At 39.4% G+C, this 18,424-nt stretch overlaps 1 protein-coding gene across 1 annotated transcript in view; it reads left to right on the forward strand.

Annotated features, from left to right (window-relative positions):
* The window catches only part of SCIN (scinderin), a 46,293-nt gene that overhangs the window by 8,800 nt on the left and 19,069 nt on the right, over window positions 1-18,424 (forward strand). The window contains exon 4 of the mRNA XM_030446125.1: window positions 9,780-9,929. Within this exon, the coding sequence (XP_030301985.1) occupies window positions 9,780-9,929 (150 nt within the window). The remainder of the gene's footprint in view (window positions 1-9,779; window positions 9,930-18,424) is intronic.

Below are 18,424 nucleotides of genomic sequence, written 5' to 3' on the forward strand. Positions count from 1 at the left end.
ACCACATTTACAGCACTTCAAATATCCTGCCCAGGTCTTTGCTTCCCTCCTTTGAACTATCTAGGCTGGAACAGAAAATAGCTGCAGATAGCAGAGAAGACACTGTCTTTGATAGGAGGGGAGTCATTAGCAGTGGGTAAATGCACAGACTTTTTATTCAAACAAGATTCTGTAAGACTGTGACATGAGTGTGGTGACCACCAGACTGATGTTTGAATAAAAGGATTAATCCAGGAGGTGTCTGGTGTACCAGACCTTGATATGATTTTTAAAAATACTCTTTCTACAAAAGATTTTCATCTCCTTGATGAACCTGGGACTCTGTCTGTAAGGAAGCCTTTGGGGCAGGGCTGGCAAGACAAGTGCAAGGCAGTTGCTGAGAAGGCTTTGTACTGGCCTGGAGTAAAGCACACCTAATCTTGTCTGGTGCTGCTTAGTGGCCTGAAGCCATGATCTGTATACTGCCTGTATTTCCTATCCCATCCTTTTTGCTAGAGGATTGCTAGACACTCCTAACAATCTCAGGTGCCCTACCTGAGAGGCACCAGGCTGGGTTTGTCAGCCCTTGGTGGCCATACACTCTCTGACCTATCTGTGCTATCCCCTTTACCTCCAGCTGCAGCTCTACCTGCACCACCCCATCTTCCAATCACCTTTCTTTAGCCACTTCCCTATTTCTTCCTCCATCACCAAGACAAATTCTCAGAATGGCAAAGGAACATGAGACGGCATGGAAAGTAACTGTGAAAGTGAAGGGAAAAGATCAATCATTGTGCCATTCAGTGAATAACATACATACTGTTTCCCAGAGTATTTTAGTATTATCCAGATGCATAGGTTAATGTAGCTTTTGTGCATACCTAGTTGTGATAACATGCTAAAAACTTTAATCAATTGTCAATTTTCTTAGTATTATGAACTTCACCCTATGTACATTGGTAATGCAGAAAAAGTGAATTTTGAGATGTGTTGATAATTTATCAAAACATGGAGTAGAAATAATGGGAGCAACAATACAATGAAGCAACACAAAGTGATTGGCTGACTTTACTGACAGCTCCTCAACTCAGCTTGCAAAGCCCTGCTATATGAAGGCTGTCTAAAGTTGTATCCTTAGTGATGAGCAAAAATATTCTCTACGTGTTTGTTCAGATAGAATTTTGTAAAACATAAGACTTGGTTCTTTCTTTTCTGGGCTGACTTCTCCCTAGATGGGAGGCAGCAGCAGCCCTGTGAGCCAAATGAAGTGACTGCAAAGGGCAGGGCAAGAGCTGTGTACCCCTTAGCCTCCTGGAAGTAACCAGGAAACAGTGCTTAAAATAAAGGGAGGGCAGGGAGTGATGACTGTGTGATAAGTATCAAGCAGTTCTGAGTGTGGGCCTGATTGTAGTGACAAAACTTGCCAGCCTCAAAGGTCTGCCAGTGAAACATTACCCTGCTTACCAAAGGAAGAATGTAGAAGGTGAGATGGTAACTATATCTCAAGTGAAGACTGAAGGTAAACTGCATTCAGCTCTCCATCCTTTGCATTCCTGTAGGGATCCTTGGAAACTTAGAAATGGCCAACAGGTTGCTGGTTGGAAATTGAAGAGCCTTCAGTGTGCTTAAAAATAAGTTGGGCCACCCAGCAGTAAATGTGGACCACAAGTGAAAATGATGATGTTACAACTAAAAAGTAGGAGACTGAATGCATCTGTTGGGATCATGGATCTGTTAGTATGCTCTTACCAGAATTCCTGACTTAACAGGTATGTCAAAAGGAAAAAGACTTCTGGCTTGCACAGACACTAGAAAAAATATATCAAGCAGAAAGGCTGATTTTTCCATAAAAACTATTAACGTGCTGTAGATTTAATTATTTTTACAATCAGGAAGTTAACTTCTGCTTTTTAACAGTGACAGACCAAGAGGACAGTTACTTCCTTTATGATTATAACTACAGGACATGATGCAGCCTCATAATGCAACCTTATGCAGAGTTGTAGGGTAGTTTTGATCACTTCTGTAATCTCTCTGCCTGCACTATCTTCTAGGTTGCTTTGCTTCTCTTCCTTCAGAAAAATCGTGTCACAATCAGCATATCAGTTGCATTAATAAAGTCACTGTTTGGGTGTAAAGAGCCTTTGAAGAATGGATCTTTGAATGCTGGAGTGAATAACTCTAAGTTTCTCCTCTTAGTTGCTTTCATAGGCACTAACAACCAGCCAGTCATGTCCTTTTCCTATGTTTTTCATTCCTCATGTTCCTCCTGCAACTAACCTCTTCCCTAGTTTCCCCCAGCTGGGAGTTTAACAACTGCTGTAGCAGGGTGTTGCCAAACAGGTAGCAGAGCTTGAACAACCTAGCTGCTTTAGTTCTTTATTAACTTTATGGACTTGTTAACAGCTTCAAAATATGGTTATATCTATGCACAGTGTAGCATAGATATGTAAAGGTAACTCAGAGTATTCTGGGGAGGTAGTTTTTGTTCATATTCCATGGACTGGAAAGCATCCCAAAGCCCCTATTTTTAAGAAGAAATGTGGCTGAAACAAACCAGCATTTAGCTTCAGGTGGACAGGCCACACATGTATGCACAAGGATTCAGATGACTTTTCTTCCTGTTGCTGTGGGAAAAGTGGATATTTTGCTGCTTGAGCTGCTGTTATTTACAACAAACATCCTCCTGGTGCTCACCCTTCAATACACTGTGGTATAACAACAGCTATTCCCAGAATATACTAGCAAAACAGGTGTGAGAGGAAAAATTAATGTAATAAGTGTCTGACTGTGGTACAGCTGACTTATTTTTGTTCTGAGAGTTTGTTCCAGTTGAATTAAAGGGGAGTCTCCAAAACTGATTACAAAGACACTATTGTAATTGTACCAGGGCCAGGCTTGTGGTGGCCTCAGCAGCATTCTGGCTCAGTGAATCCAGAGTTTGTTTTGGATTATCAAAACTCCACAGCTTTCAATGGTTCACTGTATTACAGTTTTGACAAATAGAAAAGGCAGATTGGATGAATATGTGAAATGATTTTTCTTTTCCCTGACTGTATCAAGAACCAAACACTCAAGACAGAAGAAAACTGTATAATTCAGGGAGAAAAATTTCTGCAGTAGGCTATATTAATGATTAAATTCAAACATTCTTCTCAATCTGTATGGCAGTTCCTAGAAAACTAAATGTGTAAACTGACAAAGTGGGTTTTATCCTGGTAATGGTTTTACTGTTAATTTATTTTCCCCACAATTTGGACTTTGTTTTCATGATTTAGCACTCTTTTTTTTACTTTACTTTTTTACTCCACTAGCTTCTAAAACCTCAGTGTTTGTATAAACACCAAGGTATTGTGCATTTGTTTTACAAATACTTGTCCTGAGAACTTAAGGCATGGGAAGCATTTCTGTTGTTTGCAGTTTGTATGAGAACTTGTTTCCAAGTCCACTTGTGTTTCATATTGGCATTTTTCCTTTAAATCTGTTGAGACTAGATTTAACAAAAACCAGTTTCAGCAAAAAAGTTTCAGCTCTTGCCTTATCAGAACAGCTGTTTATTAATGACCATGAGAATGGAGTGCATGTCAATTGTTTTGATGCAAGCCTAGGAGTATGATAAGGTATATATAAAACCTTTGTCAGGTCAGTCTGCCTCTAGCTTTGCTAGTTTGTTGGTTTTTTTTTATACTTCCCTCAAGAAGTAGTATCTTAGGTTCACTCACATGTGAGCACTGGGAGTGCAGCATCCTTTGGGCACTCCTGCACCGCAGCTCTTCTTTTCCTGACCCATCTTTCTTTACAAGCTTCATCAGCCTCTCTTCTACCATTTCAGGGACCTTCTGTGATGTGTTTTTTTGCACAGGCTCTGATCTAATTCTATGGAATAAGCAGGAGCAGTTAATCCTAAGAGAAGACTGGAATTAAAGCAGTAGTACCTTTACAAACCTTATTTTCTTGCGTTTAGGCCTTTTGTATGAGTTGTGGGAGTCAGGAGAACGTGGTACAGTGTTTCATGTGAGCAAGCAAGTCTAGCCAAAGATATTTTTTGCACCAAGACCCTCTGTTTCATAGCTGTGTTTCCATACCTAATGTTATGGTTCTGAGGAACAGGAGACAGTATCCTGACTGACATAAATTAAGTTAGCTGTGTCATGTTGACCTGACATTATCCACATGGTAAATTTATAGAATCATAGATTGGTTTGGGGTGGAAGAGACCTTAAAGATCATCTGGTTCCAGCCCCCCTGTATGGGCAGAGACACCTCCCACTGGACCAGGTTGCTCAAGGCCCCATTCAACCTGGCCTTGAACACTTCCAGGGATGGGTCCTCCACAACTTCCCTGCGCATCCTGTTCCAGTGTCTCACCACCCTCAAATTAAAGAATTTCTTCCTCATGTCTAACCTAAATGTCCCCTCTTCAAGTTTTACCTGCCCCTTAAATAAGAGGAGTAGGGTTTTTTTAATTGAGATGCAATTACATCCTGGGAAAATGTTCTGATGCACATGCAGGCAAAAGTGGACAAGTTTACAATGCATCAGGGCCTGCTAACCAAGAATGGAGGGACATCAGCCTGTGATACTTGACTTAAGGTCCTTCCTTAATGAATTTTAAAAAATTACATTTTTATTTCAGTATTTTTAAGATTAGTGAGACTAAACAGTGAATTGTTTAAGGGATTATTTTCTACTAAATTTAAGGGATTATTTTCTACTAAATTTGAAGTTTTGTGACAAATTCGGTTTAAATAAATTATAGAGATTTCAGACTTCTGTTTAGCTTTTCAATGCCACTTCATGTAAGAAAATGCAAATCAGCAGTTACGTTATGGGCCTGGAGATCAAGAGGTACTTCACCAAAGATAAAGGATTGAAACCCTTATGCTGTTCTAAGGCTATGTTTGTTAAGGACATGCTTGTAATAAGAAAAAAATTGTGAGTTCTTCACAGATTTTTAAGCTTTTTGGTTTTGCTTTCTTAGTCCCAGCTAAGATTCATAGAAAAGACACCAGGACACAGTATGTTTTCATTTGCCTCCAAACTGAGCAGGCTGCCAGGTGAATACAGAGGTGTCTGTGTGTTAGGAAAATTTGTTTTCATGTCGGTTCTGAAATAAGCACATTTTTGGGGTGTATTTTTCCTTCTCTTGCTTGGCATGCCTTTGGGGCTGGAGCAGGAAGATGGGAGGTGTACTTTTACAATCCTTCTCCATACAGAGGAAAGTGCTGAAGTGCTCTTAACAGTTACGCAAGCCATGCATTATAATTCTGCCACACACTCTTGCAGAGAAGCTAAAGGTCAAGTAATTTTTAATATTCTGTAGAAATCTCATGTGCTCAAGGTCACTCTGCAAGCCAGAAACTATGGGGAATAAAAGCAATGAACCCTGCTGCTCTACAACTACAAGACCAAACCCCAAAATGTGTAGGTGAGGGGAGACCTTGCTGTGACCACAGTGTGCGTGGCACAGACCCAGTTTGCTTTCCTGACCTGCCCCAGGAACTCCAGGGAGCTCATGGGGTTTATTTATCATAACAGCTGCCAGTTTCCCCACTGGGATCCAGCAACCATGCTGGTACCAAGAACCATTAATACAGGTAGCAGAATAGTTCTATAGCATCTCTCTCAAACTTTCTTAAAGAGGTTAAAAAAAGAAATAGTGCTAGCACAAACTTCTGAAAATAAACTGGGCTTGGCATAGGAATTACTGGTGAATGAAGGCACTTTTTTTTTCCTGATGGGAGTGAACACTTAAAGTCTGTTTTCATTTTAATGGAAACATTTTGTCAGGCTGGCAATTCAAAATAAGGTTAGCAAAACAAGGCTAAAAATAGGGAAGGTGTAGTACAGCTAACAAATTGTGAAAGGACTCAGTGAGCTAAAGCTAAATACCATATTATGGCCCTAGCTGAGCAAGTTTTATATATATTTGTGTCTAAAAATAAATAATGAATTAAAAAAAAAGTCAAAAGCTCAGTGGTCTGTTGGATGTGATTAGATAACTAGCTGACTGTATTTCAGGTAAATCCAGTTCAAAATATGAGCATTGTCAAGAGTGGCTTTAACTTTTAAAAATATGTTGTTTTAAATGGTTAAAAAACCAGTTTGGATAGAGATTGAAATGGGTAGCTTGCATCAGGAAGACAAGCTTGAAAATACTCAGGTTAACTTCTACCAGGAGGTAGTGAAATTAGATACATTTAATAATAATTGTAATGATTATTTTACCTTAGAGCAGAAATTTAACTAAATCTGAGCTTCTGTAGGCTTTTAGCTTAAATGCTTAAGATACAGTGAAATATTATATGTTTTGGGACACTTCCATGATTTGTGGCTGAATTAAACAGTATATGATATTTAGCTTTCAGGGTTTTAATAAAGAATACTGTCTTTAGTGCTGAAGAGAACTGGATTGTCTCTCTAGCTTTTAAAATCACAATTTCTTTAAATAAACAGGGAAGATGGAGCTTATATGAGTGGGATGGCTTGTCCATGTGAAGTCCAGATCAAGGATGTTTTCAGACACTGCTTGTTGATTCAAGTTTTTTTTTGTGTGTTGCAGGAGAAAACCTTACCACATATAGTTTCTCTAGGTTACACAGCAGCCAGCCAACAAACATGTTTATTTATTTTATTTTAGGACAAAAGTATTTAGGCCAGATGGGGGACTGTTTCTGTAGTTTAGGACTCTGTAAGAAAAACAGTGAAGTCTTCAAATCAAAAAGCTGAAACCATTACTGTAGATTTTTAAAGGTCTTTCTCTTTCCTTAGGTTGATTTAAAGCTTAGAGCCAGTACTGTAAGCTCAGTTTAGTCACTTGCTTATTTGAAGGCAAAGTGTGAAAATATACTGTGAACGTAGGGTGCCCAGGGTGCATTGTGCAATGGGGCCTTTAGGAGTTGCTAAGAAAAGAAAATGTGAATTTATTGTCTTTGTAATTTGTAGTGACAATTTAAGTCTCACAGTGTCCTTTGTGGTCAGTACAGTACTATTCATTTTGTGTATGAGAATATGTGTTGGAGGTTGCATGGCCAGTTACAAAAAGCCCAAGAGAAGGCTGGCATGTACAGCTGGAACTGAACTTTTAACCTTTCTGAATGAGTAATGTCCGTGAATTGCAGCATACACACTGAGATAAGGCAATAGCTGCTTATCTCATCAGCAAATTCTCTATGTATGTCTCCTTCCTCTTCCGTATTGTTTCTATAGGCTGTGGAAAATAAAGAATCCCTGTTTACTGTGCCTAAATCTCTGTTTTCTCACAGTTTCAAATAAATTTGATCAGTAGGAAGTAGGCCAAGATGAGAATGAGTAAGCTTGAGTGTTGAAATTCTCAAAAACTAAAGGAGTCTGGTGTTTGGGAATTCCCAAAGTTTGGGAGAAGATGGCTTAAGCAGTGCATAGCTGTAATAACTATATTTTAATATCTGCTCAAATGGAAACATTTCACTTTCTGCACGATCAAGGCAGTTATCCATTAATTATTTAGAAAATTCTGTTTCCCTGAATAAGCACAAATACATTTTTTTCCCTGTGGAAATGTCAGAAGGCAGATTTAAGATAAGGTTAAAGCCAAGATTCTGGATACTCAGTAAGCTAACAATATTAAAAGCAGAACTTGGAAGCAGAGTTTTTTTGTTTGTTTGTTTGTTTTTTGTTTTTCAGTCTTAAGACTATAGTCATATTGGTAAAGGCAAGCTGAAAACCTCATAGCTTTTATTGCATAACATCTGAAAGGCATCCAGTTCTGTGAATCTGTGCCATCCTGACATAAGCTGAAAACTTTGTCTTTGAAGAATGATTCCAAAGGGAAGGGAAAGGAACTTGGCAGTGAGATCACTGAGTTTGTATTTTTGTTGGGGTTTTTGGTTTTGCTGTTGTGTTTTTGCTTGGTTGGTTTGTTGTTTTGTTGGGGGTTTTTTTAAGTGAAAAGTAAATATCAGATGTTACTGGTGATGTTTCACATGCAGAAAGTGTCAATGTTAACTGTCTTCTAAAAGCTATCTGCCAGTACTGAGAAGCTGTGCTTTACCTCTCACCTGTCTGAAGCCACCATTTTAATTACTATTAAGTTACTATTAAGTAGTGGTCAGAAATAGCTTAAAAGGCTTTTTTTTGTTTTTGTTTTTGTTTTTTTTTAGTAAAACAGGTTTTCATCTGAAATCCAAGTTCTGTATCATTGTATTGGCATTGTAAAACTATGACCTCCCCCAGTAATCTACTTAGTGAGGGTTCTGATTAAATCTTTGTTACTTGCATTGTAGATGAACACAAATCAGTTCAACCTTTTTTGAGGCTGAAAATGACCATACTTTTATTGCTGCGCTATTTGGGCTATTTGATAGAATCCTGTGAAGGAGGATCAAGTGTGTTTCTTCAGAAGAAAGGATAGGAGAGGGAAACAACCAGACAAGCTGATTAATTTCCTTTGACTCGTTCCTTCCAGCTCAGCCTCAAGCAGCTCTGCAGCTTATGTTCTGCCTCTTAGTAATTTTCATCAAGACTGAAATAGAAGTGCTTTAATCTGAAATGCTTTGCATTAGTCTGAAATGCTTTGCATTGAGGATGAATAACAGGACTTGCCAAAGCTGGGGGTTCTGGCATGCCTGGATTAGGTGACTTGTTTTAGGCTGGCTGTAGTGGCCCTCCTTCCCAAAAGGTGCCCTGGGAACATGCTCCACTCTGCTCGAATTGCACTTTTCCCTGCCAGGCAAGGGGCATACCTAGGTGCTACCTATCCAGCCAGATGAAAGAAAGGCCCTGCAGTGCATAAAATAATATCTAGGAATGGGCTGCTGCTTGCTTACCAACATGAAGAACCCCAGCTGCTGTCTGAGGAGTTCCTTGCAAAGGAACACCTTGCAACCACTGTGGGGTGGAGTGTCCCTGGGGTAGCAGCTTAGTCCTAGTTGCTGTGTTTCCTGAATGGAGACATCCTTTACAGATGTGTCTTTTGTATTTTTTTTTTTTTTTTAATTAATTCCTGAGGCAAGAAGAGGGACCAGGTGTTTGTCCAACTCCTGCAGGGAAGGAAGTTGGTGGTTTAACTAACCAGAAAAATTGTATTCCTGAGCTGCAAGTCTTTAGAAGTAATTTATAAAGGCACTTCTGATAACTATAGTTGGAATGACTTGCATTAATCTGAAGGTGATAAACTTTTATGAGCGTTGTATCAGCTGTACACTGAGCAAAAATCTTCCAGTGCAGAAGACTTTTTTTTGAGAACACCTGAGTCATCTGTTTGTGCTTGATCTGGTTTTGTGGCTTGGTGGAGCAGAGTGCTTGACAGATATTATTATAGAAAAAAAAGTTGCCAAAATAAAAACTGAAAGATCTAACTTTACTATTGAGTAGCTGATACAGTCAGGGTTTTCCTCGGGAATGTGCAGTTTGTTTCTTGCCACGGATGAGAACCAGCACTGCTGAAGTACCATAGAAAAGGAACAGCCAGATAGAAAATAAAAAAACAACTAGCAATAGCAGATTTAGGAGTTTGTTTGTTTTATATAACTAGTATCTTCATTTGGGATAAAGCTCAGTCAAACAAATACACTGACTATTCTGAGATCAAGCAATCTCTTAAGATGTGGATGCTAAATCACATTACATAAATATCTTGCCTGTTACAAGTATCTATGTGACTTAGCACATCTTTTCTGCAAAGTATTACTGAAGATGTAGCCTCACTGATGTTTTGGTCATTTAGATCTAGCAAGATAATTATTTATAAAATATTAATTTAATAATTTTGACAAATGTGGAATCTCATTACTAATATGTCTGTGCTTTAATTATTTTAGGAAATCTACCAGTGGTGTGGCTCCTCATGCAATAAATACGAACGGCTGAAGGCTACTCAGGTTGCTATTGGCATTCGGGACAACGAACGAAATGGAAGGTCGAAATTAATTACTGTGGAAGAAGGGAGTGAACCAGACCAGCTCATAGAGGTATTGTAGTATGTGTACCAGGTACTGAAATAGCTGTAAATAAAATGTTTTTACACCTCAGGAACTAAACAGGATTTGGTTGAAACTGTATGTTTTTCAGGGACTCCAAGAAGTCAGATTTAGGTTGTGATATGCCAGTTTATACTTCTTTTCACTCCCTATCAGAGCAGTGTTTATTGAGAGGCAGAGTGAAACAATCTGAGGACACTTTTTCAAGCTCTAAACATTTTCTTTTTTGAATTAGCAGTAGGGTGACTGAATCAACAGTATAGCTGATACCTAAATCACACTATCAGCTCTCTATGAATAAAGGACAGTGTTAAGGTGGGACAGGATCAAAGAGGAGAAAAGACATGGAATGAATCTGTCTAGGATGTAAGAAATGTAGCAAATTGCATGGGGGCAAGCACACTGCGTTGCAAAACCACTTCTGTAACCAACTCTTATGCACCTAGCCTCGTGTAACTCTGCTGAGCCCCTTCCTTTTATGTTTAGAAAGTTTAACTGTTTACTTAAAGAAAAAAAAATTGATTTTTTTAACTGACTTGATTAAAGTGGATTGAAAAAAAGATGAAGTTTCTAGAGCTTGAAAAAATTAATGAGCACTCATGTTGCAGGCCACATACTAAGAAAAGCATTGTCATTTGGCATCTGTGTTCTAGACTAAGCTTTTTCCATTCATTCTCTAAAAATAAGGAAGAGAGAAACAGGGTCATAAAGCAGTCCTTCAAAAAGAAAGGAAAACATACAGTTAGAATATTATCTTGTACTTCAGATTAACTTTGGGAAGTAGCACTAGTGGTGCATGCAGGTATGCCATTATTTTGGTGCTTACGTTTGGTTTTGTCACATGGGCTGTAACAAGCTAAAGCAGCAAAACGTGCCAGGTGCTTAGCTGCCAGCCCTTGGTCATGCTAGCTCATGTGACCTTTTTGGATGATCTGTCCATCTGCCTGTGGAGACTTTTTACCTCTGGGTATGATTACAGATGTGCCTTTGCACAGAGGTAGGGGAGGTGTCACTGTGTGCAGCAGATTTTTTTCAAGGAAATAAAATTTTAAACAGAGTCCTCCATCTGGATTTTTACTTCTATGTACAGACTTCTTACACTGGCTCTGATGTAGCTCATATTTTACACCTACAACTTTTAAGAAAAGAACACAGGTTGACCATCAGAGCCCCAAATGGATGAACCACTGTGGCAGGGCAGCATGGTGCCATTTGCTTGCCCAAGGGGAAGGAAGGTGGCTAGGTAGTTGAGTAGTTTCAACAGCAGCAAGCCCTTTTTTTCATCTGCTGTAGTGACCATGTCCACTTGGGAACACACAGTGACCATCCTGCACTCACACTTGAGAAATGCAGCACATCTGGAAAGTACAGCCCTGCAGTGAGTGCACAGAGGTCCCAAAAGGTGCTGCAGGAATCACTCGTTACCTTTGTGAAGATGAGGCAGACATTTCCTGTGCAAGCACCTCAAAGGCATTTAACCTACCCAGTTTCACTTCTGTGAAACTTCTGCACTTTAGGTGAGGTACTGACTGGCAGGTTTAAGTAAGCAGGGCTGTATATTACTGCCTTGGAAATTTAAAAAATAAACTGACCACCTTGGACAATTGCTGCTGTTACTTGCTCAGTAGCTGTGACAGGTCTCCACAGTTGCAGCTGCACATAGTAAAATTCACCAGATGCCAGCTCTGCTCTGATTTTCTTACATAAACAGCTGAATAGAGTTACTCATTCTGCTAAATCTTAGGACTGAATGTTCAAATTGTGTTATGGGAAATTTTTCATCTGCATGGGACCACTCAAAAAAAATTGGTCTTGGTAATGTTTGATTCAGTGTGGTTGCTTTAAAGTGACCACATTAGGGTTAAAGCAAATTACACAAATTACACTTTTTTTTTTTTTTCCCTTTGACCAACGAGAACACTGAATATATAGTTTCAAAGCTCCCTAAAACCAAAATCATCTAGGGCCAGTTGCTAGCCCTGTCAGAAATCCCTTTGAGGCAGCTGCACTGACACTGATTCTTGTCCTGATGGCTTGTGGTTGCAAGCTGAGATCTCACAGCATCACATTTATGATGTGATTTGGCTATCTTCTTTAATTCTGCACTGGGGACAAAAGTGGAAGAGTTGAATTTTAAAAATAGTTTCCCATGATCTCATTATTTATTATTATGGGGAATAGGGAGTGGGATGAATGAATGACTGAAACCCACTTTCCTTTCTCCAGTGAAGTTGTCCACTGCTTGGGTAGCCAATGTGTAAGCTGTGCCTCTGCTTTCAGAGTAATGGCAAATTAGACAAACAGGGAATAAGAAATGTCTTCTGATTTCTAGTTTGTCAGCAAGCTGAAGCTGCCTGCAGTAATTCAGGAAATGCAGAAAATCAGTTTTGAGTCACCCAAGGAAAAGGTGCAAAGCCTCCAGTACTCCACACATAGCACCTTTATCTGGCCTCGTAGCTCTAGACATGATAGAGGAGAGGAGGAAAAAAATCTTAGTGTAGTTGATTTACTACTTTTTTGTAATTTGAAATATTACATGCCCTAAAATATTTTTCAGCTTGGTACTACTGTTCTGACTACTTAGATTTACCTCCCCTGTGATAGATTTTAAGTATCTGGGACAACTGCAACTCTCTGTATGCAGGGTTTATGACCCTATGACAAAGTAAGAGAATCTGAATTTTAACTGAACTGAACTGAATTTTAACTAAACTAAGTACTGAGTCTGCATCTGCATTTAGTCAAGAAGTGTTCAGCTAACATCAGGAGGGTTCTAGTTCTTGTTTTCTATGCAGTCCAAACAGATTCTTGTGACTGTAAGATAACTTCACCACAAATGGCTTCTTTAAAACTGTAGCTCTTGGTAGCCTGTGTTTGCTGCAGTTTTTTCCTCCAAGGCTTTTGTATCATTTTTGTAATGGTTTTTGATGTCATGGCTGAAACAATAAAATCTGAGAAATGTACTGCTGAGGTCCAAAACCACAATAAAATGAAGGTTCATGCATGTTAGTACACATCTTTGAAACCACTCTTCTGCCTTAAATAAAAAAAAAAGCCATGACTTTTGTTTACTCAGCATTTGTAGTTGTCATGTGTCTGGTTTTGTCAGAGTTCTAGTGGCCTTGAAACAGATGAGAGCAAACTCACTTCTTATGTGTAAATATTCACCTAGTTTATATCTGTTTACTTACTGAGCAACAGAAGGAACGTCTTCCTCCTTTCTGATAGCTCAGCCTTTCTCTTCCCTTCTTTTTCTTTCAGGCTCCTAAGAGATACTTAATCCTGGGAATTCATGAATGTCATTGTGTTCAGTGATAGTTTTGTGTGTGGTGTGAATAAATACTACACGTGGAGTTATGGGAAGGGCTTGCTTATGTTGCAGTCAGTCACACCTTTCCACCTGTGTGAGTGGAAAGGGACTGGTGGGGCTACAGAATGCTAACACAGTGCTGAAATCTCAAGAGCACAAAACTAAGACTCACCCATCACAAATGCAGGTTACAGAGGCTTTTCTTGACACTCAAATAATGCAAACAACACTAAAACATTGAGCTTCTGTAAACCTTAAACTAGCTGGGTAGGTGTCTGGGCGTAGGAATGTAAGACCAGGACCTCCCCATCCTTTCTTGTTAAATTCAGGGCCCTATGAATTGCTCCAAAACAAAGGTGATTTGCAAGGGCAGCACAGAGCACAGTGAAGTAGCTGGAAAAAAACTAAGGCTTGCTGTGGCTGGTGAGTAGTATAAATGGGTTGGACAGTGCAAGGGCTTGCTTCTGTGAAGGAGCTAGGCAGGTTCCTGCAGTCTTTGGTTCTGTCACATGGATCATTGCATAAGGTTCCAAGAGCAGCGTGTGATTTGGAACCTTTGGATTTGCTGCGTGCAGCAGCAGATGGGTACCTGCTCCATTCCCAGAGCCAGCAAAAGTGGGATTTGCCATCACAGCTCTGTAAAAGCAAAAATTGCTATTGCTGCTCTCATAACATTTGCATTTCTTGTTGTTTTCCCCTTGCTTTTGGTTGTGTTACAAGGTCAAGTCATGCTAAGAAGTTTATTTGTTTTGTATACAGAGGAATGCAGGAACCAGGGGGGTGAGGGTGACTCAGGAGGGAGGAGTAATCAAAAGGCATTTGTTAGAGATTAAACAATTGTTTAATCATGTAACTTGTAAGCAGTTTTACTCAAATCCTATGAATTTGGAGGCTTTAAATTGCATATAAGTTATGGTCCAGCCTGACCTGTTCACTAGCAAGAAAATGCCCACTATGAAAATACACTAATGAAGTCATGTTAGGCCAAAATGTCCATGGCTTTGGGAATATGTAAGCCAAAGTAGTATCTCTTATTATCTAAAATGAGGCAGTTGGAAAAAATGGACAAGTGTCCAGGGAGTTTTGTGAAAGAAATACTACAAATTAATTTCAGTCCCAGGGCAGAGGCAGTATTGAACGTACACGTAGAAAGAAGAATAAATGCCTTGAGAAGAGGGGTGAGGACAATGGAAATTGTACCAGTTCCCAGTGCAGAGTCAGTGATTCAGTCAAACACATGCACAGAAGTTAACTACAGTTTCATGAGAGTGCAAAGACTTTAGAAAACTAATGGGCAAAAAATAGCTGACTAATAGCTGTAGTTGCATATCTATTGAGATGGACAGACAGTTCTCAGGCTGCTTTGAAATAATGGGTCAAATTTATGCCTCAGGAAAACAAACAGACTTCTTCACTGGAATGGTTTTGGATATATGCAGGTGTCAGCAAAAACAACATTTGGATCTTCAGATTTTGAGCAGTTAGAGTTCATAATAATCCAGGGGGAAAAATACTACATGTGCTCATGTGCGTTTCACAGCAACATCTGTCCAGTCTGAGAAGTGGAAGTTTATGAGTCATTACACTGCTTAATTAAAATTTTGATGGGGTGTGAATGTGGACACAAACCCCTTGCTCTACAGGGAGCCAGTTTCAAGCTGTCAAAACCAGGCGTCCGGTTTTCTTTCTAATTACTGAGTGTTTCTACTTCATTAAGGACAGTCCTTTTTCTTGATGCAAATTTCTATTTAAGGGACTTAATTATGCAGCCTAAACTCAGACAAAACCCCAGTGGCTTGGATTTCAGTATAGCATAGCTGCTTTGCACCAGATGATCATTTGGCCCAACGATTTCCCCAGGCCCAGGCAGAAAATCATCAGGGGTTTTGACTGAGAATGGCAGAGGGTAGTAGGACGACTCAGCAGCAGCATCACGAGTTACCCATAATGTTCTTCCAAGGTGCAGTTTTCACTCTTGGCTGCCCAAAGCCAGGTATTTAAATGACAGTGAACTGAATAAGAGCTGCAGGTGACAAGTTCCTTGGAAAGTCAGGCTTTTAATTAAGTCTCTAAATATGAATTTCAGGGCATGCATTAGAAATTTACTTTGGGAAATGTTCAGGCATATTGTATGGCATGGCTTGAACAGCCCAAATAACAGGTAGCTGAAAACCTGATTTCTTGTGCTACGAGAGAATACCTATGCTAGGTATGTCAGTGAATTTCTAAAATCATCATGGATTTTTGTGTGTGCTTGTGATTAAATTATAACACGTCTCATTTGCATGCTTGTGAGTGAGAAAAGCACTCATCTTTGTTAAGTTTCCTTCTTCAGCAGCTTTAGAGCTCGCAGGGTTACCACATTACTCAGTTATAATCCTATAATTACATAATAGACTATTAATGGTTTTGCAATGGCTTTTTTCCTTTCTGTGCTAGACTATCACGAAATCTACTGATGAAAAAAACCCTATAATTTTCAGTTATTAAATGAGCATAATTAAGAAGACAAGGCCAAAGAAAAGAGTTGTTAGCAGTTATCTCTACATGGAGTTGTTAGCAGTTATTGCCATGTACTTTCCAGCAACAGGAGGATTTTGTGGAGAAGAACTTAAATGGCAGTTTCTTTGCTTTATAAAAAACTCAGAGATATGCTGTTCCTGGAATCCCTAAATGCATCTCCCTAAAACAAAATACCTTGAAAGGAATTTTTTTTTTTTTCCTCCCACCAGGTCTGCCTTATCCCAGCCCCTGTTGTTGAGGGATCTATGCTCAATGTTACATTTTAATTTACTTCAGTGAAAATTCTGCAGAGCAGGAAGGGCTCGGGGAGCAAAATTTTGTACTTTACAGGGGAGTCTGCATATGCACATATTGGTGTTCCCAAAACGGGTGATGTAATGAAAAAAGCCATAGAAAAAGTCCTCTCACATCTGGGGAAGAGTGAGCAGCTGTGTAGGAGAAACTGTTCCACATGCTGTGGGATCAGTTCAGTATTTCCACCACTGAGTATGTAATGCTGAAAAAATATGTAAATATAATTACTGTGTTTACTGCAAAACATGTTATTAAGGCCAGGCTTTTTGCTTACATAACTGCCTATGACTTCAATACTGTCTGACTTTGCCTGTAAAAAACAAGAGGTAGATAAAATTACATAAGATGGATTTAAATATTGTAGTAATCAGTGCTGCAACTTTTAATTTTTAAGAGCTGTAAATCGTAGCCCCTATTTTGAGCATTCTGGCTCTTTTACACAAAATTTGAGGAGATGTAGGAACTTAAACCCAGGAATCAGTTAGTAGAGGGAACCTAAACTGTCAGGAGGAAGTTACTTTCAAAGGGTTAAGTAGGATGTTTTCTCCTGTACAACCAGCTGAAAGACACATTCTTGCTCTCTCTGTTTCTGACTTAATAAATATTTAATATATGTAAAGATTTAGCCAGAGCCTTTAAGGAAAACCTATCAAAAATAACATCTAATCTGCTTTTTTTAAACATTAGAATCCCTGTCTTTGCCCTGCCTTGGGTGCTAAAGTTTGGGTGTCATACCAGAGAGGTGATTCTCTGACATACCTGCTCTGTTGGGCTGTGTAGGACTGGAAATTCTGAGCTTGTGAATACAGCCAGTGGTGCCACTGGGAAAATATTTCAGTGCTCTTAAGTAGCTTTTCCCATCTTCACATCTCATGGACTGCATGCTGAAAACACCTTGCAGAAAACATCTCCCTCTGCTCACCCTGATGCTGCTGTGTATCAGTGCTGTCTGCCTCTCCCTCTAGACCCTGCAGATCCTCTGAGATCACTGGTTTTATAGCAGAGGCTCTGGCTGCCCCATCATCTGCTGCTTCCTCCAGCTCATTCCTTGCTGTTTCAAGCTTTGCCATGCTCCTTTTTTTTTTTACCCAATGTTGATGTGGTCCAGCCTACCACAGCCTCGGGACCTGCCTGTGTGGTACTGCTGCAAAAGTGAAGGCACTTCAGGAGCAAAAAGCTGGGAGTTTTGTGGATTTTAGCGGATAAATAATCTTTGTGTCTGAGGCTCTGTGCTGGAAGTAGTTACTGATTTATTTCCAACATTTTCTAAGACATAACCATGCACTGTCATCCAGTAATTAAGTTTTTTAATCCACAAGGCTTTCAAGTCATGATCTGCAAAGCTACAAAGGCTTCAGTGTGTGCCAAACTGTATGTCCCAACAAGGCAGAAAACCAGGCATCTCTAGCACGTGTTGGTCCCTGCAGGATTTGGGTCTCACTTTTAATGCCTCTCCTGATATAAAAAAAAAGATTAAACAAAGGAGTAAGATACCAAAAAATGAGTAGAAAGGATTAGTGTAAATGAAAAAAAAAGAAAAAGATGTAGGGGTGGCTACTTCATGTATTTTTAATCAAGCTCCACTGCACAGCTCAATTCTCAACGTTCAGCAGCAGTAAGGGTTACAAAAAATCTGCATTTGCAGTTACTGCCATTCACTCTCCTGGTTTCTGTAGTGTGTGTGTTCACAGTTCATCCTGGGGGCACCCTAAAACCCAGACATTTGAAGGTAACACAGGCTGCCAGTTTCCTCAGCTCACTTCATGCATACCTGATCTCAGTGTAAATAGCTACCTCAGATACTGCCAGCTGTGCAGTCCCAGCAGGACAGAAGGTAACTTGTTTTACCTCAGAGGCACACTACTGAAAAATATTGAATTTATAGCCTCAGGATGAGATCTATGTACTTTTTTTTGTGAACATGTTACACATCACCTGTTTCACATCACCTGTTTAATGTTAGAATATTGTTATCATGCCACTAAAGGTTTTATATTTGAATTAACCCAGACAGATATGCGAAGTTGCAAATATTGTCCAAAAAGCTGACAAAGCCTAAAGCCCTATTTTTTAGGAAGTTAAACATAGAGCTGTGAATAAAATTAGGATTTGCATTTGAAATTCCTGAGACAGCAGCAACTGACTAAAAATGTAGGCCATAATTTATACATCAAAAAGCGCCAGGAGCAACTGATTGGTTTTGCTATTTTATAGCAAGCAGATCAGTCTTAGACCTTAGTACTTAAAAGCAATTTTGATAAATTACGTGGTAAAACACAGCAAACAAAGAAAAGTGAATGTGCTGGAACTGTTTGTTAGCATAAAACATCCTTGTGTCCACTTCTCAGTACATTATGGC

This window comes from Calypte anna, chromosome 2, assembly GCF_003957555.1.
Source record: "Calypte anna isolate BGI_N300 chromosome 2, bCalAnn1_v1.p, whole genome shotgun sequence".
NCBI classification, from domain to species: Eukaryota; Metazoa; Chordata; class Aves; order Apodiformes; family Trochilidae; genus Calypte; species Calypte anna.